This window comes from Hesperophylax consimilis, chromosome 21, assembly GCF_061612785.1.
Source record: "Hesperophylax consimilis isolate HC1 chromosome 21, BYU_Hcon_1.0, whole genome shotgun sequence".
Taxonomy (NCBI): Eukaryota; Metazoa; Arthropoda; class Insecta; order Trichoptera; family Limnephilidae; genus Hesperophylax; species Hesperophylax consimilis.
In genome coordinates, this window is record NC_142856.1 from 2,749,473 (window position 1) to 2,771,882 (window position 22,410).

General features: G+C 34.4%; 1 protein-coding gene across 1 annotated transcript in view; it reads right to left on the reverse strand.

Annotated features, from left to right (window-relative positions):
• The window catches only part of LOC149413514 (lysoplasmalogenase TMEM86A-like), a 60,459-nt gene that overhangs the window by 6,596 nt on the left and 31,453 nt on the right, over positions 1-22,410 (reverse strand). The window contains exon 4 of the mRNA XM_089644750.1: positions 9,555-9,781. Coding sequence (XP_089500876.1) covers positions 9,555-9,781 — 227 coding nt within the window. The remainder of the gene's footprint in view (positions 1-9,554; positions 9,782-22,410) is intronic.

Below are 22,410 nucleotides of genomic sequence, written 5' to 3' on the forward strand. Positions count from 1 at the left end.
TCCGGTATCACATAATGTCATTATAGAACAGTGAAGAATAATGAATGTGTACTCAGAATGGATATAAACAATGGCGGCAATTCGAGAGGGAAGCCGTTCAATGGGACGCTTTAAAACAAAGCTGGAAACACCAGAAGCAAAAGCTATGTAAGGAGACGATGGGGCTGCAATGGACTACTAAGGTTATTGAAGTAGTACAAGATAGGGACGCCTGAAGATGTCTCGACATGCCTGAAGACGCCTGCAGACGTTTGGAGACCCTTGTAGATAAACGAGCCTAAAAGTGGAGAACAATTATTTTACAAGCAATAATTATTCGCCTGAAACACTCATCCACATTGAAAAATCTCCTGATAAAAGATACATGACGCCAACGGGACTCGAACCCGTGTCCCTTCGATTTCCGGTCGACAGCTCTGACCACTGAGCTATGGCGGCTTATCTCTTACCCGCGAAATGATTCAATATATACTAGTGTTTCATTCAACAATTACTGCTTGTTACATTTTTTCACCTGAAAACAACCAACTTTATTTTATATGAGAAAGCAGTGGCGGCTCGAGCACATTTTCGGTGGTGGGGACCGTCATTTTTTATGTGTAGATACTGACATTTCATTGCCAGAAAACGGGAGTACGAGATCCAATATAAATATATACACGAATAGGTTTTTTACTGTGCCTAATTCTAAGGTCTAAAGTCTAAGATAAATCAGGGATGGATCAGGAAAATTGGGTAATATTCGACCGCTATTTTTAGATGTTCAATGGGAAACTTTTTTAAATATGCATTAAAAAAATTGACTGAAATATTATTAGATAAGAAGATAAGTCACGCACCTAACCAGAAACACCAAATATTCATAAATATTACGTTTAATAAAAAATAACACAAGTTAATCGTAGATATCATATATATAATTTCTAACCGAAAACCGGCCACAATAACACTTGCTCCGTGCAATTCTCAACTCTAAAATTCAAAATAGCGTTTTTCATTAAGAAAATAAGTGCTCAATCGACGTAGAAAGTCAAGGGCTTTCCGCCAATTTATCAGTTTCATAATATTAAAACTTAAAATCAACGTAATTATATGGTTTAGTGTTTTTGAAAGTGACAGTTCGGCCCGGTCCAAAGGACCCGGTCTTTAAGTTAGTGTTTTAGTACTTAAGTCAGTTCTAATCTAGTAAATAAGAGACCACCCAGACGTTAAAAAACATTTCCCATCGAGTGAAATCTGGCACGGTCAATTCAGCATACTTTTAGATTCCTTTTTTTGTGTTAATTTTGACGTTTATGTTTGCGGTAGTTTTTGACAGTTGACGTTTGTTTTCGCGGCTGTACCGAGTGAAGTTTATAATATTATTAACTTGTGCTTAGTGATGTAGACCCGGGAATATTCCCCGGGGAATATTCCCCGACCTGAAATAAATTCCCGAAAACGGGGAATTTATTTTATTTTTAATAAAATGGTTTCTACACTTCTCTTGGATGCTTTATTGAGTGTTAGCAGTTATCTAAGACGACATCCCGTAATACTTCAGCCGTCTCCGTCCTTCGAATAAGCTGCCAACGAGGGAAGCCGTTTTAATGTCATACTTAGACAAGGAATATAACCGTATGCAAGCAAATACCAGTGTCATAATAGCCGACTCAAGAAATTTGGCTCTTCAGTGTGATGGGTGGAGCAATTTAAGAAATGAAGGAATACTGAACTTTGTGGTGAACACTCCAAAACAAATTTTTGTTGACTTCGTCAATACAAAAGACAATCGACACACATCCGAGTATTTGTGCCAGGAAATGAAAAAGATTTTGGAAAAGTTTGGCCCCAATAATTTTTTTGTTGTGATAGGAGACAATGCGGCCAATATGAAGAAAGCGTGCAAGCTTTTACAAAGTGAATATCCGCACATTGTACCCCTTGGGTGCATAGCTCATACAATGCACCTATTGGTGAATGACATTCTTTCTACCAAATCAGCAAACGTCTTCATTCAAGGGGTTGTTAGTATCGTTAAGACCATCCGTCAATCACAAATACTGAGCGCATTACTAACTGAAATAAATACAGCAAAGAAATTGAATTCGACTCTACATCTTCCTGTCAAAACACGCTGGGGCAGTTATTTAAATTGCCTTGACAGCATGATGAAATGTAAAGTAAGCCTGCAAATATTTGCAGTAAACGAAGCTGCCTCATCTTTACCTCGTGATATGAAGAACAGCCTGTCGGACGATGATGTTTACTGGACAAGAGTGACATCATTAGCCAATGTTCTGCGACCGATTGTTTCCTGGATTACACAGCTAGAGGGAGACCATCCACTAACACACAAAGCATTGTATGCTTTTGAGGATATTGAGAGCAGTCTAAGTAAAACTCTTCCAGCGTCTCTACTGTCACATGCCGAAGAGAAGCAAATACTGGAAAAGGCGGCGCAGCGCAAAGAATTTGCTATTGCTCCAATACATCTGGCTGCTGCCCTACTAGATCCAGGTTCCCAAGGACATCTGCTAAGCCACGCACAGCAACTTGAAGCACTTGAATTCATTGACCATGTAGCGAGTCATATGGAGACTGTTGATAGTGCAAATGTTCTTGTTGATTTAGCCAATTATAGGGCTAAAGAAGAATCATGAAGCAAGGCATTCCTATGGAAGTGTGTCGATAAAATCACGCCAGTGACCTGGTGGAAGGGGATGTGCGGATTTTCTGATTTGTCACAGGTTGCCATAAGAATATTCACTGCTCCCATTACTTCAGCAGCCACTGAGAGATCTTTTAGCACGTTTAGTCGCATTCATACAACACGGAGGAATCGTCTAACAACTCAAAGAGCAGGGAAAATAACATTTGTGGCACACAATTGGAAACTTCTTTCCTCTGAAAGAGGCTCTCAAGTTGCTCCCAAGAAAACCCTTTCTTCCACGGATGAGCAGATTGCTTCGCATCATAACGTTTCAAACCTATCTGGTACTGAGGAAGAAGAAAACGTAGATAATCCTGAGTCGGCAACAACTTTGTCCGGGTCGGATGAAGAAGAAGAATATGAAGGTGAAAGTGGAAGCGAAGTTGATAGTGTCAGTGTCCAATCGGTATCATCAGATGAACAGTAACGATCTGTGAAGTTGTGTCATTTTTACAGTTTTACGATTGATTTTTTATATGTACCGTTTACTAGCATAAAGTATATATAGGCTACTCATACTGTACAGTATACAATTATATAGAGATACTACTCACTTTAAAATAATTTTGATCGGTGTTTTTATGTTATTTTTCTCATGGATCCTATTCTATATATATGGGAATAGTTTTTATGGATCTATCCTGCTCTATATGTACCACATGTGTGTATATTTTATTTTTTATTTAATAAATGTTATTCTTTTTGAGGTATTATGTTGTTAAAATCAAAATTCCCAAAATTTCCCGTCCAGGGGAATATTTCCGGGAATATTCCCGGGAATATTCCCCAGAAATAAATTCCCGGGAATTTATACATCACTACTTGTGCTTAGTAGAGGATAATAGTTATATGTTTACAAAGTGAACAATAACGCAGAGAAGACCACTCCAGAATTACCTTCCATCATCTATGGATCAACCGGACGATAACGTACGCCGAAGGAAGAAGAGAGGCGGCGCCCCCCCGCACTCTCCCACAACCGCCGCCGCCGAGATCCCGGGCACCAGCTGCAGCAGTCCCAGGCTAGAACTAGGTGATATTTCGGACGAGGATTCGGACAATTCTGAAGAATACTTTAGATCTGGGAAAGAAGCTCTAAGCGATGTCCAGATGGCGCTGGAGGAATTGCAGGACACTTTAGCTGAAAAGCAATGTAAGGTAAGCAAGGAGCAGCAACTAAAAATTGCCAGAAACGTAACCTACGTAATTGGTGCTGTATCACAACTTACATTGGACAGAGAAAAACTGAGAGCTGATCTGACTACTGCCCAGGCTGGTTTGAAAGTGGCCCAGGCGGAAAAACGTTCGGTTGAGGACTGCAACCGTCACCTCGCGGAGAAAATTCAGCAGCTAGAGGCGGACCTAGGACCTGTGATGCGACGTGTCGCTGAAGCTACTGAGGCGACCATGTCATTTGCGGACATCACCAAAATAAAAACTAAAGATGCGACTCCATTGCCGATCACTCGTACAGGACAAGCAGTAGGACCTACAAAGCCTACTATATGCGTTTTTCCTAAGCTGGATAGCATTAAAGACAGCGAGGAAACAAAACAAAATGTAAGAAAAACTTTAAAGCCCTCAGCTTTAGGTGTCCGAGTAACCGGCATGAGAAACATACGAAATAAGGGAGTAGCGATTCATACTGCCAGTGTTGAAGACCAACAAAAATTATTAATTGCGCTCACTAATACGAATTCAAGTACTTTAAGCGCACGACTACCAGCAAAAAGACATCCCAAGGTAATATTTTTCAATGTACCTAGAGAGTTATCCGATGAGAGCTTCCTGAATAGCGCTTTAGCTGGAATTCCAAACATGGAGCAAATGGACACTGGAGAGATGATTTCGAATTGCCGACTCAGCCATTTGGCTGGCGCTCGATCTGGCTCAACCTGTCATCGAGTGTATGAGGTTCCGGCTAAGCTACGTCATCTGTTAGTAGAACAGGAACGGGTATTCGTGGATTGGACGGTGTGCCGTGTACGAGATTTTATAGGGCTTACTGTGTGCTCTAATTGCCAGATGACTGGACATTCATTCAAATTTTGTAAGGAAAAACCAAGATGCGCTCACTGCGCCAAGGAAGGACACGGACGTGAATCGTGCCCAAGCGCTGAAGCCAAGCCGGTATGTGCAACATGCACGAGGTTCGGTAAGGCCGCGGACCACCCGACGGGAGACAAGGAATGCCCAGCTTATCAAGCAGCACTATCCAGGGACTTGGCAACCATCGACTATGGCTTTAAATAATTATATAGAAGATGACTGTGAAGTGGACTTTATAAGAACAAACAATTTGAATCAATGGGTAAAAATGAAACGTAAAAGTGAGATAGGAGATTTAATTTGCATCCAAGTTAATATTAGATCAATATGTAAATATTGGGATGTATTACATGTATACTTAAATAGTTGCTGGGAGTTTGTAGACATTTTAATGCTATGCGAAACTTCCATACAAACTGACCTTATTGATTTATATGAGATACCGGGCTACACATGCTATAACTATTGCCGCACTAACAAGTCAGGTGGGGGCATTCTACTATATGTTCGGAATAATATTGTATTCAAACAAAAACAACTAGAATCGTTTTATTTTGAAAATGTATTTGGTGTAATTACTCTTCCAAATAAAGAAAATATTAGTATTTTAGCAATATATCGACCGCCGAATCTTAGCAAACAATCATTTATTGGGGAAATAACATCTGTTTTGACAAGTTTCATAGATCCTCTCGATAATGTTTTGTTCTTTGGGGATGTTAATCTAAATTTGATGAATTACCAAGATCCTGCTGTAATCTCATATGAAAATATTCTAGCTAGCAATTACTTAATCAAGTGTATAGACGGCGTGACTAGAGAAGCAATTGTAGACGGACGCGTTACACGCTCATGCATCGATCACATTTATGTTAGGTACAATAACGGGCATAAACAAGTGGACGCGTTATCAGCGTGCGTATGCGAGATTGCTATAGCAGATCATTACATGGTCGCAGTTAATATTAAATATGACGAGCAAAAGGAACCTTTAAACATTGCGAAGGAGATTATTGTTTTGTCCCAAAAACGTATAGACAGCCAAATACATAAAATAAATTGGAATTCCTTACTTGATGAACAAGACAGTATTACACTGTATCAAAAAATTAAAAACAATTTTATTAACCTATACGAAAGATGCACAGTATCATTCCTGAAAAAACCGAATAAAAGACCAAACAGGATCAAAAATTGGATAACTACTGATATTTTAGAGAAAATTAAAAAAAGAGATTTGCTATTTCGAAGGTGGAAGAATTCACCAACCAATAAAAATTACGAAAATGAATACAAGGCCTTTCGAAATAATGTTAACAAACTAATTACTAAACAAAAATCATATTTTTTTAAAGATAAATTTAAAACATGTTTCAATAATACTAAAAAAACGTGGGATGAGATAAATAAAATTTTAGGAAGAAAAACTAAAAGCAATTGTGATGAAGTCATCTCGCGATATGTGATAAAAGATCAGACAGTGGAAAGTGTAACTAACCAATATGTGAATTATTTTTCAGATACTATATGTCATATGTTGCACAAGTGTGATTTTAAAGCATCTAATATTGATACAGTAGAATTACCTCACAGTATGTACCTACCTAAAGCAACTATCACGGAGATAACAAATATTGTTAAAAAAATTAAAAACTCAAAATCTGCTGCAATGGATAGTATAAGAATGCACGACATAAAAAAACATATAAATATTTTAGCCCCAATTATTACGCACTTAGTAAATAGACTTATTACTCAAGCAGAAATACCTGATGATCTAAAGTGTGCTATAATTAGACCTATTTACAAAGGTGGAGTACACTCAGAGATAGGAAACTATCGACCTATCAGTATCTTGCCTGCACTTGAAAAAATCTTTGAAAAATATATTTCTTTAAAATTAAACAAATACTTACAGAAATTTTCCATTATAGACAAAAATCAATATGGCTTTCAAAAGAAAAAGAGTACTGAAATATTATTACAGGATTTCTCGAATTATGTAAATAATGAATTAAATAAAAAAATGCATGTTTTAGTATTATTTATCGATAATTCCAAGGCGTTTGACACAATTAATCCGCAAAAATTATTAAATATTCTAGAAGCAATAGGAATCAGAGGAAATCTACTAAATTTATTTAAAAATTATCTATCTAATAGACATATCTGTGTAAAAATATTTGAAAAACTGAGTGGGAAAAAAAAAATGTACGCCGGTGTCCCGCAGGGGTCAATTTTGGGACCCACCCTCTATATAATATTTGTATCAATAATGAGTAAACTATTCTCACATGTTAAACACTTTGTATATGCTGACGACACGGCACTGGTCATATCGGATGAAAAATTATATACTGCGATTAAATATATGCAAGAAGACTTTATATCTCTGATTAAATGGTGTCATGACGTAGGATTAATTATAAATACAAAAAAAACTAAACTCATGCACATAAGATCTCCACATGCAAAAGTTTCCATCATGCCTGAAATAATTTCTCATAACTTTACCTGCATCCATCAAAATATTGTGCAGCCCTGCTCATGCGAAACGATTGAGCTAGTAAACGAATATGTTTATTTGGGCGTGACTGTTGATTGCTACTTTAAATGGGACATACAAATACACAAAATTTGTAAACGGCTGCGGGCGATAGTGGGTAGAATATACAAATTGAAGTGTTTCGTTCCTGTGAATACCTTAAGAATTATTTACATGTCACTCGCGGAATCAACTTTAAGATATGGAATAACCACTTGGGGACATTCTTGCAAAACAAATTTAAATTACGCACAATCAATACAAAATTCTATCGTTAAATTACTAGTTAAAAAAAATATTTTTTCGCAAAGACGAAACATTTCACTTTTGTATCAAAATTTAACAGTTTTGCCGGTGCAGGCCTTATTGTGGTATAAAATATTAATTCAGCACATATCTGACTCTGAGTATAAGAGGAAAGTTGAACATGGGCACAATACTAGGTTCACAAAGAATGAAGGCATGCTTGTACCTAAACATAATAATAAATACGGACAGCGAACCCTTGAGTATAATGTGCCTAAAATATATAATATGCTACCTGGTAATATTAAGAAATGCGAATTTCCAAATAGAGTCAGATATTTGCTGAAAACGTGGCTACTAGGTAGAAATAATTTGTATTAGGCGATTTAATGTGTAAGTTTATTGTTATTGTATAAATTAAGGTCTAAGTTGTAATCTGTAAAAAGTTGTAATAAAAATCCTGTTTGACAAACTACTTAACTGTAGTTTAACGGGATATATATGAAATAAAAAAAAAAAAAAAAAAAAAGATACTTCAGATTAAAGCGCTTTTACCACGAGAACGGCGCTATAGAAATAAGAAATGATCCGATCAATCGATATCAATACTATTATTTTACTTAAACGTCACAAACGATTATAACACGACTAACGCATATTCTGACCCGTGCATAACTGACCTAACTGACCTACTTCAATAATTAGAACTAAAACAAACGATCACAAGGGGATTTTCAAGTCTGTTCCCTGCGATTTCGTTAGAAGATTCAAATACGCATGCGCAAATTCTTAAAATCTCATACAAGAGTATTCAGTCCAAGTAGAAGAATCATTTTAGTAGGAATAAATCGCTGGGGTTGTCCCCCAACTGCGCAGAACGTTCTGCGCATAACTGGACGCTAGTCCCGAATCCGCTCGTTCGGGCTCGCCGGTCGCGTTGGTATTAGTAATATTAGTAATTAGTATGCTGCAAGGAATGAAGGAGGCTAGTCGCACGTTCGTCGGAAGAAACTTTTCAAATTTCGAGCTTAAAAATTACCCTAATGAATTTTTAGTTGAAATTTCTGCAACTGTTAATTACTTTCATGTAAAGAATGCATTCATTATTTTTTGCGAACTGAAAGAATTGTCATTTTTTTTCTTGGTAAATTTCTGGAATATCTGTAGTGGGGACTGTCCCCACGGTCCCCTTGTGAAGAACCGCCACTGTGAGAAAGGCATTGTAAGTGCTAACTCTCTCACTAGATGGCGTCGAGACAAATTGTCTACATTTTTAGGTGAAATACTTGAACTTGTCAAATATTAATTATTATTTTTTTGGTAAACTAATGTTTTAAGACAAGGTTTTTTTATGCATAGCACAAAGGGTAACAATTATTTTACAAGCAATAATTATTCGCCTGAAACACTCATCCACATTGAAAAATCTCGACTCGGGTTCGAGTCCCGCTGGCGTCATGTATCTTTTATTAGGAGATTTTTCAATGTGGATGAGTGTTAGTAGACTCCTGCGGTTGAAGAGACAAAGTAAAGGATCTTCAACCCGATTAAAGAGTTGTCTGGAGACGCCTGGAGACATCTCTAGACCCCTGCAGTTGAAGAGACGAAGCAATGGATCTTCGACCCGACTAAAGAGTGGTCTGCAGACGCCTGGAGGCATCTGTAGACTCTTGCGGTCGAATAGACGAAGCAATGGATCTTTGACCCGACTAAGTAAAGAGCTAAAAAATGTTGATTATGAAGTATGACAAGATTTACTTCAATCCTAGATTTCATGGGGATTGACTTCTAATAATAATCCAAGTATTTATTCTGTTACTTGTTTTTTAGTTCTTCAAATCTTTTACCATAAAACTGCTCTATTATCAGATAAGCACGTATCTAACAAAACCAATCTGTCCTACAGTAACGATATAATTTTTGTTCATCCATGGTTATAAAAGTAAAATATGCAAGTAATAATTATTTTCAATATCCCCAATCGTAATTTGCTTTATTGGTGTATCACTTAAAAATACTTACTTGTGCATTGGCAACGGGAGAAATAAACTTATCATATGCGATGAAAGTGTCCGAGATGGCGAAAATGTAGCCACCGATGCAAGGGACGAGGTCAGTCCAGGACCAGTTCTTCCCGGAGGATATGAGGCGGGAGGTGACGGACCACAGCATGGTGGTGATGCAGATGGTGTAAAGCACCACTCCGACGGTGAATTCTCCAGCAGTTCCGGGGAGGATTTTGCTGGCAACTAGAACAAGATTGAACAATATAATTTCCTTGTGCGCCGCAAGTGTGACATTGTCAAAATTAAAACTGACGTAAAACTCAAATTGCCAATATTGTAAATGGATAAAACTTATTTACATATTTATTAATTTAAGAATTCTATTTAACATAAAAATATATATAATTTAAAAAGCATCAGATAATTCAACCTCACAACTTTTTCAAGTCTATCAAGTCCCACCGCTAATAAATAATTATAAAAATTATACTGCGCTAACAATGAATTCAAAATCTCATTTATGGCTGTCGTTATTCTCTGTGAACTATTAAAATATATTTTTATCATTTTTTATTGTATAAACGAGATAAAAGGTGATGTACAGTTTTCTTGTAGATTCCCTAAATAAAAGGAATGTATTTTAAAAATTTCGCATTCTCTATAATTTTTCGACATTCAGAGTAAAAATATGTGTTTTTTTTCAATTTTTTTCATGTTTGAAATTAAAATATTCCAATTTATAAATATCAAAATATATGTCAAATACAAAAATATAAGATTTAATTTAAACTACTTCCTAAAAATGGTTTTTATTTTTATGACATCACGACAAAAAGAAGAAATATATGGCACATTTAAAATGCCTCGGTAATATTCCGAAAATCAATGAGAAATTTCAAGTTTATATAACAGTTAAACAACTCTCTTTGGTTGTGTAAACAATGTACTATGAACAGTTTATATTTTTTTTTATTTTTGATATGTCCGTTTCTATATAAGTAATGTTTTCACATAAACAGTAGTTTATCAATTGAATCAAATTTTCACAGCGTTTTTATTAAGGCTGTTGTGTGTATTAATTATAATTTCTCTTTCAAATATGAACATTTTTTATTAGTTGCAATTGCAAAGTTTTTACATGATGTAGGTATAAAGTATATTATAAGTATGGATTCAATTTTTTTCACATTCCTTCTCACTAGGGTTTCCTGTTCTGAGGCAGCCTGTAGTTTTAAACTTTTGTATTTAGTTTCAAGTTGTCTTTATATCGTCTTCATAATGTTTGAAAGTTGAATATCACTTTGATCTCTTAGGACGGGTTGTTTCGGAGAACTTGAACAATTCTTCAAATTTCAAAGTTAATTTTAAAGTTCTGTGAAAGATATTTTTACGTTCTGTTTTTATTTCAGTTCTGTCAAGCAACTAGCCTATAATGATATAATAACAGAATTTGAATAGGACTTTCATAGAACCCGTAAATGAACGTTAAAATTTGATGTATTGTTCAAGTTCTCCGAAACAACCTGTCCTAAGCCATGTTTTTACTTTTGTTTTAAATATATTCATTTGTTATTTTTTTTTTGATTTGGTAGAGCATTGTATAATTTCGTAGCATAGAATTTAATATTTCTCTGTCCAAAAGATGTATTCAAACTTGGAGTAACCAGTATGTTTTGGCTTATTGCTCTGGTTTAGTATTTATGTTGAGCAATGAAGTATTTAGATATATATTTTTTTAAATTTTAAATAAAATATTTTTTGAATAAAGATTTTTGTACATTGTAGACTTGGAAGTATTTAAATATGTCTACTGTCGGAGTTCTAACCGGAACTTTTAGAATTATCTTTAGTAAAGTTTTATGGGCTATGGTGAGCCGCTCTGTGTGAGTGCTTGGCAGACCCCCAACCAGTTATTCCGTACTCTATTGATGATTGACACAAAGCGTAGTACACTTTATTATTTGTTTATTTATTTATTTTATATATATATAAATTACAAACAAAACAAAACAAAATGAACCCTTGTCTGTCCAACTGGGAAGGATTCCCGTTTCAGGACAGCCAAATTGTGTATTTAGTTCATAATATTCTTACAATGGATTGGCGATGCTGTCAAAACAAATTGTTGATTGCATTCGAAGTGACAGGATGGTTTCTTTATCCTTGAAAGAATCGCAAAGATGTAATTTATTACCAGAGTCAATTTGGATAACATTAGTAATTGCATTCAGAACAGATGAATGGTTTCTTTCGGGACACCACAAGTCTGAGATTCTTTCCAGGGCATTTTGGAGAACATTTACAATTGTATAGTTAGAATTTCCATATTTATAAATCAGTATAAGACATATGAATCCTATAGTACTTTTTTTTTAGAATTTCTTAGGTGATAGAAATTACAAATTACTAGACAAAAATATATGCCTATGACATATGAATTTCCAATTTTAAAATTTCGAATCTTTATTTATTAAATGGCTAGTCATTATTATACAGTAATCGAAATACAACCGCGCAAAAGATTCGTAAATTTAAATAATAACAACAATGAAGATCAAGTATTAGGAACAAAAATAACCATTTTTAAACTTGAAATAAAAAGTGACTTTAGATCTTTATCTCTCTTAAGTATAAAATAGCCCTTTGGAAGATACAAAATAAAAAAAGAATATAATATTATCAATGCTATTATATATTTTTTCTATCTAAGTACTTAAATAAGTACTAAAAATAATAATATCGTTTATGTTGAGGATATTACGGATGTTTCTAAAGAAGAATATGTACCAGATGAGTTTTTTGTGTAATTATGTCTATGTGTGAGTTCCATCAGAAATTTTGATTTATTTCGATTCCAAGATATTTGATGCTTTTAGAATGTGTTGTAGTGGGACAGATGCACGATAAAGCTCGATTATATTGATAGATTCCTTGGCATGTATGTAATTTGAGAATGAAGTCATCCTCTGACTGTTTTAGAAAATATCAGACATTTTGCTTAGAGACCAAGTCCATGTTTCGCTTCTTCTAGGTATTTATCCAATCTCTTTCTTTAAATAAAATTACGTATCGTCAGCAAAACTAATGATTTTTCCCCTCGTTTCTAGGTTACAGATATCATTGATATATATTATAAATAATATCGGTCCTAGTACGCTTCCTTGCGGTACACCATGGTTGATTAGGAGAGGTTTGCTTTTTCTCTTGTTAATTTAAACTCTCTGTGTACGCTCCATCATAAAACTTTTTGGTAAATTTAGAGTTGTATTTAAAATACCAGTTTTTGAAAGTTTAAAAAAAGGATTTCATTAAGTCCTCCCCTGAAGATACATTTGATTTTATAGAAGAAATTGTGTTTTTTTTCAGTTGTGATTTGTTTAAACTCGAGCTTCATTATCTGCTCAGGAAGTTCGGTTATTTGTATTGCTTCATCACATTGCTTAGTTTGCTTTGCTAAATTAAATCCTATATTTAGGAATAAATTATTGATGTATTCAAGAATTTGGTCAGCATTATCAGCGTATATCCTGGAGACATTGTTTATATTCAGCTCATCAATTGATGTAACATTGGTAGATTTAGAACTGGTTATTTAATTTATTATTTGCCACATTTTCAAGGATTTTGTTTATAATCCACATTTTTTTTCTTATATTAGGTTTCTTTTGTATCTGTAATAACTTGTTTGCAAATGTTTCTATTTATTTTGTATTATCTTAACTTTTAACATGTGTAAATATTATGATTTTTTTAGTTTCTTATGTAACTCATCTTTTTTTCGTATGCAGTTTATAACATTCCATGGGTTAATGTGTACATTTTTATGTGCGATTTTTTTATAGTATATTAGAGGGAATGTTATGCTGAATGAGTTCTATTAAATAGTTTTATGCTTCATTAGTATTGTCCATACTTTGTAGTTTTCCAATCGGTACATTGTTCATTGCGTTTAATGACATTCCAGTTGTTTTTCCATTGTTAGTGGAATATATATATTTTTTATTTCCCCTCTCGTAAAGGTAAGTATGTTTTATCTATTTTCTGGAAATATAGGTGAATTCATCGGGTTATGGTTTATTTGTGGCACGTTCAAGATAGATAGTCTCAGTTTCACCCTGGTGAAGAACCACCACTCATAATCGGAACGTTGCTTGAAATGGCTTTAGCCATGTTTGCTGACCAGATCTCCAGGTACTTCCCAAACTTCCTCTTACCCATCTATTTTTCTTCCTTTAACTTTTTTCAGTCTCAAAACATTCCCCAATTTATTTATTTTCCCATAGGCCCATTGGCTCAGGAGAGTAGGAAGCAGTTGGGAGTCTGTTAACCTTTCCTTATTCTAAGATCATGAGTTCATAGTTTCCCTTATTTCATTATAGAAAACATGTGAGGGGTTTGTCTATAGTAATTTAAAAATAGAGGACATCGTTAAAATCCATTAACGCGAAGCACTAAGTAGTGATGCAAATCATGGTGTTTTGGTTTGAAAATTTGATCGCTTAGAAATTTTTTTGAAGCTTTAATTAAATACTGCGAGTAGAACACATCTTGGCCTTTGAAAGTCTTTTTATAAGCCCAGAAAAAAAAATTAAGTATCAGGCCTACAAAAATTGCTTTAAAGTTCAAAATCTCCTACTTACGAACCCCTTTTCGATGGAGGTTTCATTGTGTAATGTGGCAAATTAAGTTCTTTAGAAAATGATCGAAAAACATTTAAATATTTGTGCCTGAACTTCGCAAAATAAAATTAAAGAAACTTTTTGGCCTTGATTTTTTCTTGCATAAATCAAAACAGGCGACTGGTGTTAAGACGAAGCTTAATGCTAAATTGATTAATTATTAACTATTATGATTAATCTTTATAACGAATTGGTGTAAATTATGATTACCAAAAAATATGTTTAGATAAATTAAAGGTTTTCCTATCGTTTCGCTTGAGAATACAAATAAAATTTAAAAAATACTCAATAAAAAATATAAATGTAAACTATTAAATTTACTTTTTTTTTTCATTAGAAATGTATGAACACATAACGGAAACAACTTTAAAAAATAAAGTATTATAGCTAAGATTATCTGTGACAGTTTCACTTGATTAACTTTTTTGCTTTCTTTTAAAATTATTTACAAAATAAATAAAAACCAGTTTTTTGCTTGAAATCGAACGTTTCTAGAATCCGTTTGACAAGCGATTTTAATGCCTATTACCTACAATATAAGGTATACCAATAATATACATATTTTTGGCTTGTAGCTTCCTCTTAAGCGGGAATTTAAACCTTATTGCCATCTACATAAGGAATGTTATTGTTAGCGGCCCGATTCAATTTTTTTTACGACGTAGTGCATTGCTTTAAGGAAATTATTTTATTATTGCATAATATAATGGGTCTAGAAATGGCGGTTGAAAGGTCGTAAAAACTTTATTTAAAAATAAAATAAAATAGTTTTGTGTGAACTTCCATCCCGAAAATGAGGAATAAAATGATCTAAACGTAATGTATTCGAATGATACGATAAATTTATTGCTTTTTTATTATGGGAGATTACATTATATTTATTTTATTACATTCAAACTTCAAAGATTCTTATTCAACTTTATAGATGTTATTTTTTTGCAAAACAAATATTGTATTATTATTTTACTGCACAAAAACCGGCGAATAATATATAAAACAACATTATTGCGAATAACATATGTTTATGGCGAAAAAAATAAATTAATAAAAAGCATAGACATATGAATATTAGTAGACCTGCCCTAAGTGATTAAAAGCGTATTATCCCCACTCCCCATACCGGTTCCATTGGAGCCGGCTGTGCTCGCGTATGGCCTCAAGTGAAATTTGAAAACGTGACGTCATCATTCTTGTGCGAACTATGGTCGAGGCATCATCGGTTCATTTTACGAAATAACACGGCAAAATGTTGACTTGTACTATGAAAACTTGTAAAAATAGATTTGAAAAAGAGAATAAACCCAATTGTCGTATTACATTCCATATATAAGCATTATTTTACTTTATTTTAAGCATATTCACATCGTATAATATAGATCAGTTTTAGAAACACATACTATCACATCGAGAAACGTCTGGACGCGAAACACAAAGCTGGTTGGTTGCTGGGAAGTAAATTATGAACATTTATAAAAGTGTCTTAACTAAATACTTAAACGAAATATTCGACTCTGAAAATAGAACCGAATTTTTTTGCCGAATTTAGACTTCGCAAATTTGTTCATAACGTGGCGAGTAATTTGCGCTCCCATGTAAAAATGTCTATTCATTCAAAAGCAGATTTTACTTTTAAGAAGTAAATGGTGATATTATAATGCGAGATGCCTATTTACTGTCAGATTGATTTATTGACGAATCACAGTCAGCCTTACTCCCTTCGTTCTTCAACAGTTGATTTTACCCCTCGCCATTATCTTCTCGTCTATTAATTCCTATGTCTGTGATAAAAAGCCATTTTATGTTCTTTCTTTCTTTATATATTAACTCACTATACAGGTACATATTTATAGCCCGAACACTTATGACAAATTTCTTGTAAAAGAATTACGAAATCTTAGAACTTAGCTAACACAAAAAACGAAAATTCAGCTCATCTAACCTAACAAACTCATTTTTTTATCCATTTTCTAATTGAGTGAGCGAAGCGAAGTCGTGGACCTAAAAAGCCCCGGACGGAGCAATTCGAGAACAATTTGAAGCCGCGGGGTGAATGTTTATAAGACAAGGTTTTTTATGCATAGCCCAAAAGATGACAAATTATTGTAAGCAATAATTATTCGCCTGAAATATCCATACAAATTAAAAATATCTCCGGAGTCAAAATAAATGCAAAATATAATAAGCAGTAATTGTTGATTGAAGTACTAGTATATATTGAATTATTTGGTTATTGGAAATAAGCCTACGTAGCTCAGTGTTCCAGAGCACCTGATCGGACATCAGCAGGTGCGGGTTCAATTCCGGATATTTCAGGTAAAAACATGCTTGAAAAACTGATGGAAAACAAGAATTTTTTGAAAAACGGCGCCATTTGTTGGACCTAAAAGCAACACGCGCTATTGTTTCTCTATCTGCACATACAGACTGAGGCACAGCAACACGTGGCGGGTACAACTAGTTGGTTTATAGAAAATAAATGTGATTAAACACAAGAAATAACAGTTTGATACGACCTCTCTCATAAGTAATTTTATTATTTAGGTTCCATTATTAATAACAATAACTAATAACCACGTATAATTTGTTTGAAAAGTAGTTCTTGCTAATTCACTTTTATGAATGTCTGGTCAATTAAATATCAACTAAATCTTTTAATTTGCACATATTAAAATGTTAGTTTTTTGTAGTATTCTGCAGTAGTTCCTTGAAAGGAAACCTTGGCATTCACCACATTTACTAAGTAATATATTACGCACATATATTATAATTGTTGGGAAGAAAAGGTATAATTTCAATGGCCGTGAACCGTAAATAACTTTCCTTGTAGCACTAATATTCTTTGTTTCGTTTCGTTCATAAGATTGCCAACAGGTTTTACGCCAAATTATATTTAATTATGTCGAAGACAAGTAGGTATCTACTCTGTCAAATAATAAACTAAAAAATAATAATTTTTCTAACCACAATCGAACACTGTTTTAGTGGTTAATCTAACCAATATTCTATAATTACTATAATTACAGACTTACGGAATGTCATTTACTTAAATCGTACGTACTTGAATCAAAACAGTAAAAAAAAACAGAACCTATGAAATTTATTTAGCACACACCACAACTCTAAAATTTAAACCTAAAAACGGATGTTTGTGACGTGAGTAATTCCAGTAGGTGTAATTTTCTCTATGCGTACATGTGTAATTATGTCCGTGTGTAATATTAGTACTTACATGAAATTCACGTCAGTATACAGGGTTTCAGGGGAGTAATAATAAGTTTTTTTATAAATACGTCAGTTTCACAAATACTACAATTATAATATCAAGTGATTTTTCGCGGTTATTGAATAATATAATATAAAGAGTGTTAAATACTATCACATTTATATTACAATGAGTGATGTTTTCAATTTTCAATTCAATTCAATTAGTTTATTCCTTTAAAAACATTACAAAATTACATTTTATTTCGTTTTTAAGTACATTTGTAAAATGGTATTACATAATAAGTAAGCGGTGTATAAACTATACCAGCATCAATAGAACTTGCCTTTTAAAGGCAGCTGTCGATATCCGAATTAATTCTGTTCAACAGCAAGACTGCTCTCCCCACCGGCATGACAATTAGCAAGTTAATCCTGCAGGCCGGGAGATAAAACCGTCTTTGCTGTCGGTGACGGAGATAACCATCGGGAACATAGAGACTAATACTCTCCATGATAGTCGGATTTTAAAACCATCCACGAATCAGTTTGAAGAAGTGTGATACAATATGCACATCTCTTCTGACCCGTAGATGGTTCATACCGAGCATGCCCAAGAGAAAGTCAGTAGGATAGAGCCACGGGTAGTAGCCATACTCCCTCAGGTAGAGGAATCTCAGAAATTTCTTCTGCACTCTCTCCAACATGAGGGAATACTTCACCTGATGTGGGCTCCAAACCACCGACCCACTCTCAAGCCTACTCCTAACCAACGCAATGTATAATAATAATAATATAGGCGCTATACAAGTCATCCAAGTATTATTATTTTATTATTAATATATTTTATTCCAGGATGTGGGGAGGTTAGTGCAATCCCACACGTCCCATATAGATATACATTTTTTTGTATAGCACTTGGAGAACCCGGGTGTCTCTAAAATTCCTCGCAGTGCGTAGGACGAAGCCCAGCATTTTCAGTGAAGCACTACACGTCATTTCGATATGAGTATGAAATGTCAGCCTACTATCAAACATGATGCCAAGATTTCATAGTGGAGACACGTTTTAAACTTCGGGCATTCATGGTATACCGGTAAAACCAAGTATGACGTGCCCGTGTGAAAGCAAGAATGAAACATTTAGAAACATTTAATTCGATCCGATTCCGTTTACTCCAATCAACAATTCTATGTCCGATTGGAGTCGAATGCAGTCTTCTAAAGTTTTAATTTCCAAGAATAGTTTTAGGTCATCAGCAAAAAGAAGTGACCTGGAATGCAGAATATTTCCTGTAATGTCGTTAATAAAAATCAGAAAGAGGAGCGGTCCTAAATTAGAGCCCTGTGGAACGCCTGAGAGCACAAGGAATAATTTTGACAAGAATATTCCATGAGATACAAATTGCTTTCTTCCAGTAAAATAGCTGGCAAAGAATATGAGAAACCGTAAAGAAAAACCTATAGTTGACAATTTATTTAGTAATATGTCATGGTTTACGATATCAAATGCCTTCGAGAAATCATTATATATTATGAGCAATCTACTTGGTAGCCCTTATCTAAAGATTTGGAAACATAAACTGTGAGTACCAGTAGGTTAGTATAATAATAATAATAATTGGATAATTTGTAGAGCGCCGTTTTTGTGAAAAATCACCTCAAGGGCGCCTGTTGATTCACCTTTTCTAAACCCATGCTGTTCCAATATTAAGAAAGGCTCTACTTGAAACAGCACATGTTTATGAATTATCGATTCGAATAACTTAGCCGGGACGGAAAGTATTGCCACTGGCCTGAAATTTTCGACAGATGTCTTTGATCCACTTTTGAAAATAGGACAAATTTTTGAGACTTTCCAGGAATCAGGAAATATACCAGTTTCTAAAGATAGGTTGAATATAAAGCTTAGTGGCATTTTTAAAAATTCAACACATCCTTTTAAAAAAAATACTGGAAGAAAGTCTGGCCCAAGTGAATGTGTATGTTTCATGTTATTAATTGAAGATTTAACATCTGATTCGTCTATATGACTTATATCAATGTTTTGGGCTCCCTTCACATTCATCTTGGAAGCAGAAATGGGATTTAGTAATAGAGGCTCATTACTGTACACTGATTGGAAATGAGTTGCAAATGCATTGACTACATCCGCTCCTCTAACTTCCCAATCACCATGCATCATGATGTCTGTTATACCACCATCCTTGCGCAGTGATTTTACGTAGTCCCAAAATGCCTTGGGATCATGCTTGATATCACTCTCTATTGAGTCGACATACGTTCGGAATGCTATATGAACATTTCTTCTAACAACTGCTCTGAGGTTATTGAACATTTCATACTCATTTTGGTCACCAGTAGCTTTCCATTTTTTATGGTGAGCATGTTTTATCTCAATGCTCCTGATGGTATCTCTAGTGAACCACTTCGGATATCTACGTCCACCTCTGTTGGGAGGTTTCCTAGGGAAGCAAGCGTCAAATACATTATATATACATGAATAAAAATGGTGTAGCGCCTCATTAACAAGCGCCTCATTAGCGCCGGAATAACAACAACAACAATCATAAACGTCAGACGATTATTTAAATGCTCCAACATTAATCTAATCAAAAGTGTAGTAAAAAGTTAAGTGGATCACTTCAGTTTATGAAATACAGTGTAGTTTTTCGCGCACTATCATCGCGTGATCTTAGATCCTGAACTGTAACACCCGAAAGTATCAAAATAGTGTTTTGAAATTAAAACAATAAACTTCCTACTAGATTGCACAGTTTAATCTCATTAAAAATTAAAATCATATAGACTGTATTTCGACAAGAAGCTATACAAAACAAAGAGAACAACAGTAAATAATTCGCAGTTTTTCGGTGAAGATAAAAAGTGAAATAACAAAATAAAAAAGTGCTAAAAACGTTACAAGTGCAACAATAAATACATGTTTTTACCCAAGAGCATAAACAAAATTTAAACAAGTACTAAATGAACTTTACACAAGTATATTTAAACGTATCCCACAACTCTCACCCAAGGCTCCATAGCTCAGTGGTCTAAAACGTCAGCACCGCGCTACTCTGTCGATACAAGTTCAATCCTCAGACCGGCTAACAAAAAAAAAAAAATCTTTTTTTTTAATACATATTAATAATAAATATTAATTAATAAATAATACTCAACCCAGAATATAAAACTCTCACTTGGATTTTAAAAACAGCTTCACAATCAGCTACCATCACGGATTCAAACCAAAACACAACCTGTGTAACTGGTTTTGCCTGCCTATAGGCGCTAGAGAGTGTGCCAGTGTGTTTGCCCACCAACAGGCGCAACCCTCAAAATACAGAACCGGTGTAATTGATTTTGCCTGCCTTTAGGCGCTAGAGAGTGCCATTGTTTTTGCCCACCAACAGGAGCAATCCTAAAAAAAAAAGGACAACACAACATGTCTAAATCTCGCAGTAAATTCTCCAGCGCGAAGAAAACCACATCTTCACCACAAACTAGCACTATGGACTCACCGTCGGCGACACATCAATCTATGATTAATATAGACAGTGAATCAATATTTGAATTCATCAATACGAAATTCGAGGAAATGAAGACAGTAATGCTCAATAAAATTGAAACAGAGCTGCAAGAAATAAAAAACTTCACGAACTTCATCAATGACAAATATGATGACATTTTACAAAAACTTCAACAAATCATGGACATTCCAAACACCGTCAACAAAATCAAGGAGGAACTAGCGGATAAAGAAATCAGATTATCTACGGTAGAAATCCACCTGGCGGATATAGAACAAGCAGCCCTGCTGAACTCCATAGAGATAAACGGCCTAAAATTACAGGACAACATATCCCCAGTCCACGCTGTTACACGGATCGCTGAACTCGCAGGCGTTACGATGTCCCCAGAGGATACATACAAAGTCACAACAAACAAAACAAATGATCAAACAAAAATAACAATTAATTTTAAGGATACCACAAAAGCACAAACCATGTTAGCATCCAAACACAATGACCCGATTAAAAAATTCAACGGAGAAGGAGCCAAATATGTTTATCTTAATGCGGCATTAACCCAATATTACAAAAATCTGCACTGGAACACCAGAAAAAGAGCCCAAGAAAAAGACTACAAATATGTTTGGGTAAAATCAGGAAAAATTCTCGTCAGAAAATCCAAAGACTCAAAGGTTATGGAAATAAAACACCTAAACGATATATCTAATAAACTGACATAAACACGACTGTACATCTAACACAACCTCACATCACATACTTACACAAATACACACCAACATGGCAGATTACATGGAATATATAGATTCGGACAATCAACACTACTGTGAAAGTACAAATGATATTAACCTCTGGACCAAATTCACAAAAGAAAAACATAGAATCAATATATTACACCAAAACATTAGATCGATCAATAAAAATTTTGATGAATTTTTTATATACCTCCAACAGCTTGAAAATAATTTTGATATCATTGTACTGACAGAATGCTGGTTGAATGACAACTACATACCAAAAACAATCAAAAACTATAATACACACCATACAAAAATACACAAAAACCAAAATGATGGTATAGTTATATACGTCAGTGATAAAAATAACACAACCATTCAAGAAATAAACATAATCGACTCCAACTGCATACAAATTACATATAGAAAAGAAACATGTATCCTAGCTATGTACAGATCTCCATCCAAAAACAACATCACAAATTTCTTAACTGATCTTAACAATACATTAAATGATCTCAACAAATACAAAAATATCATCATCATAGGAGATCTTAATATAAACATTCTACAAAACGGACACCCACAAAACATAGAATACCTAGCAATACTAGCACAACACGGACTGGAGCCAATAATAAAGGTCCCAACACGGGTCACACAAAACACTAAAAGCTGCATAGACCATATAATGATCAAGACAAAACTAAAAACCAAAACAGTAGT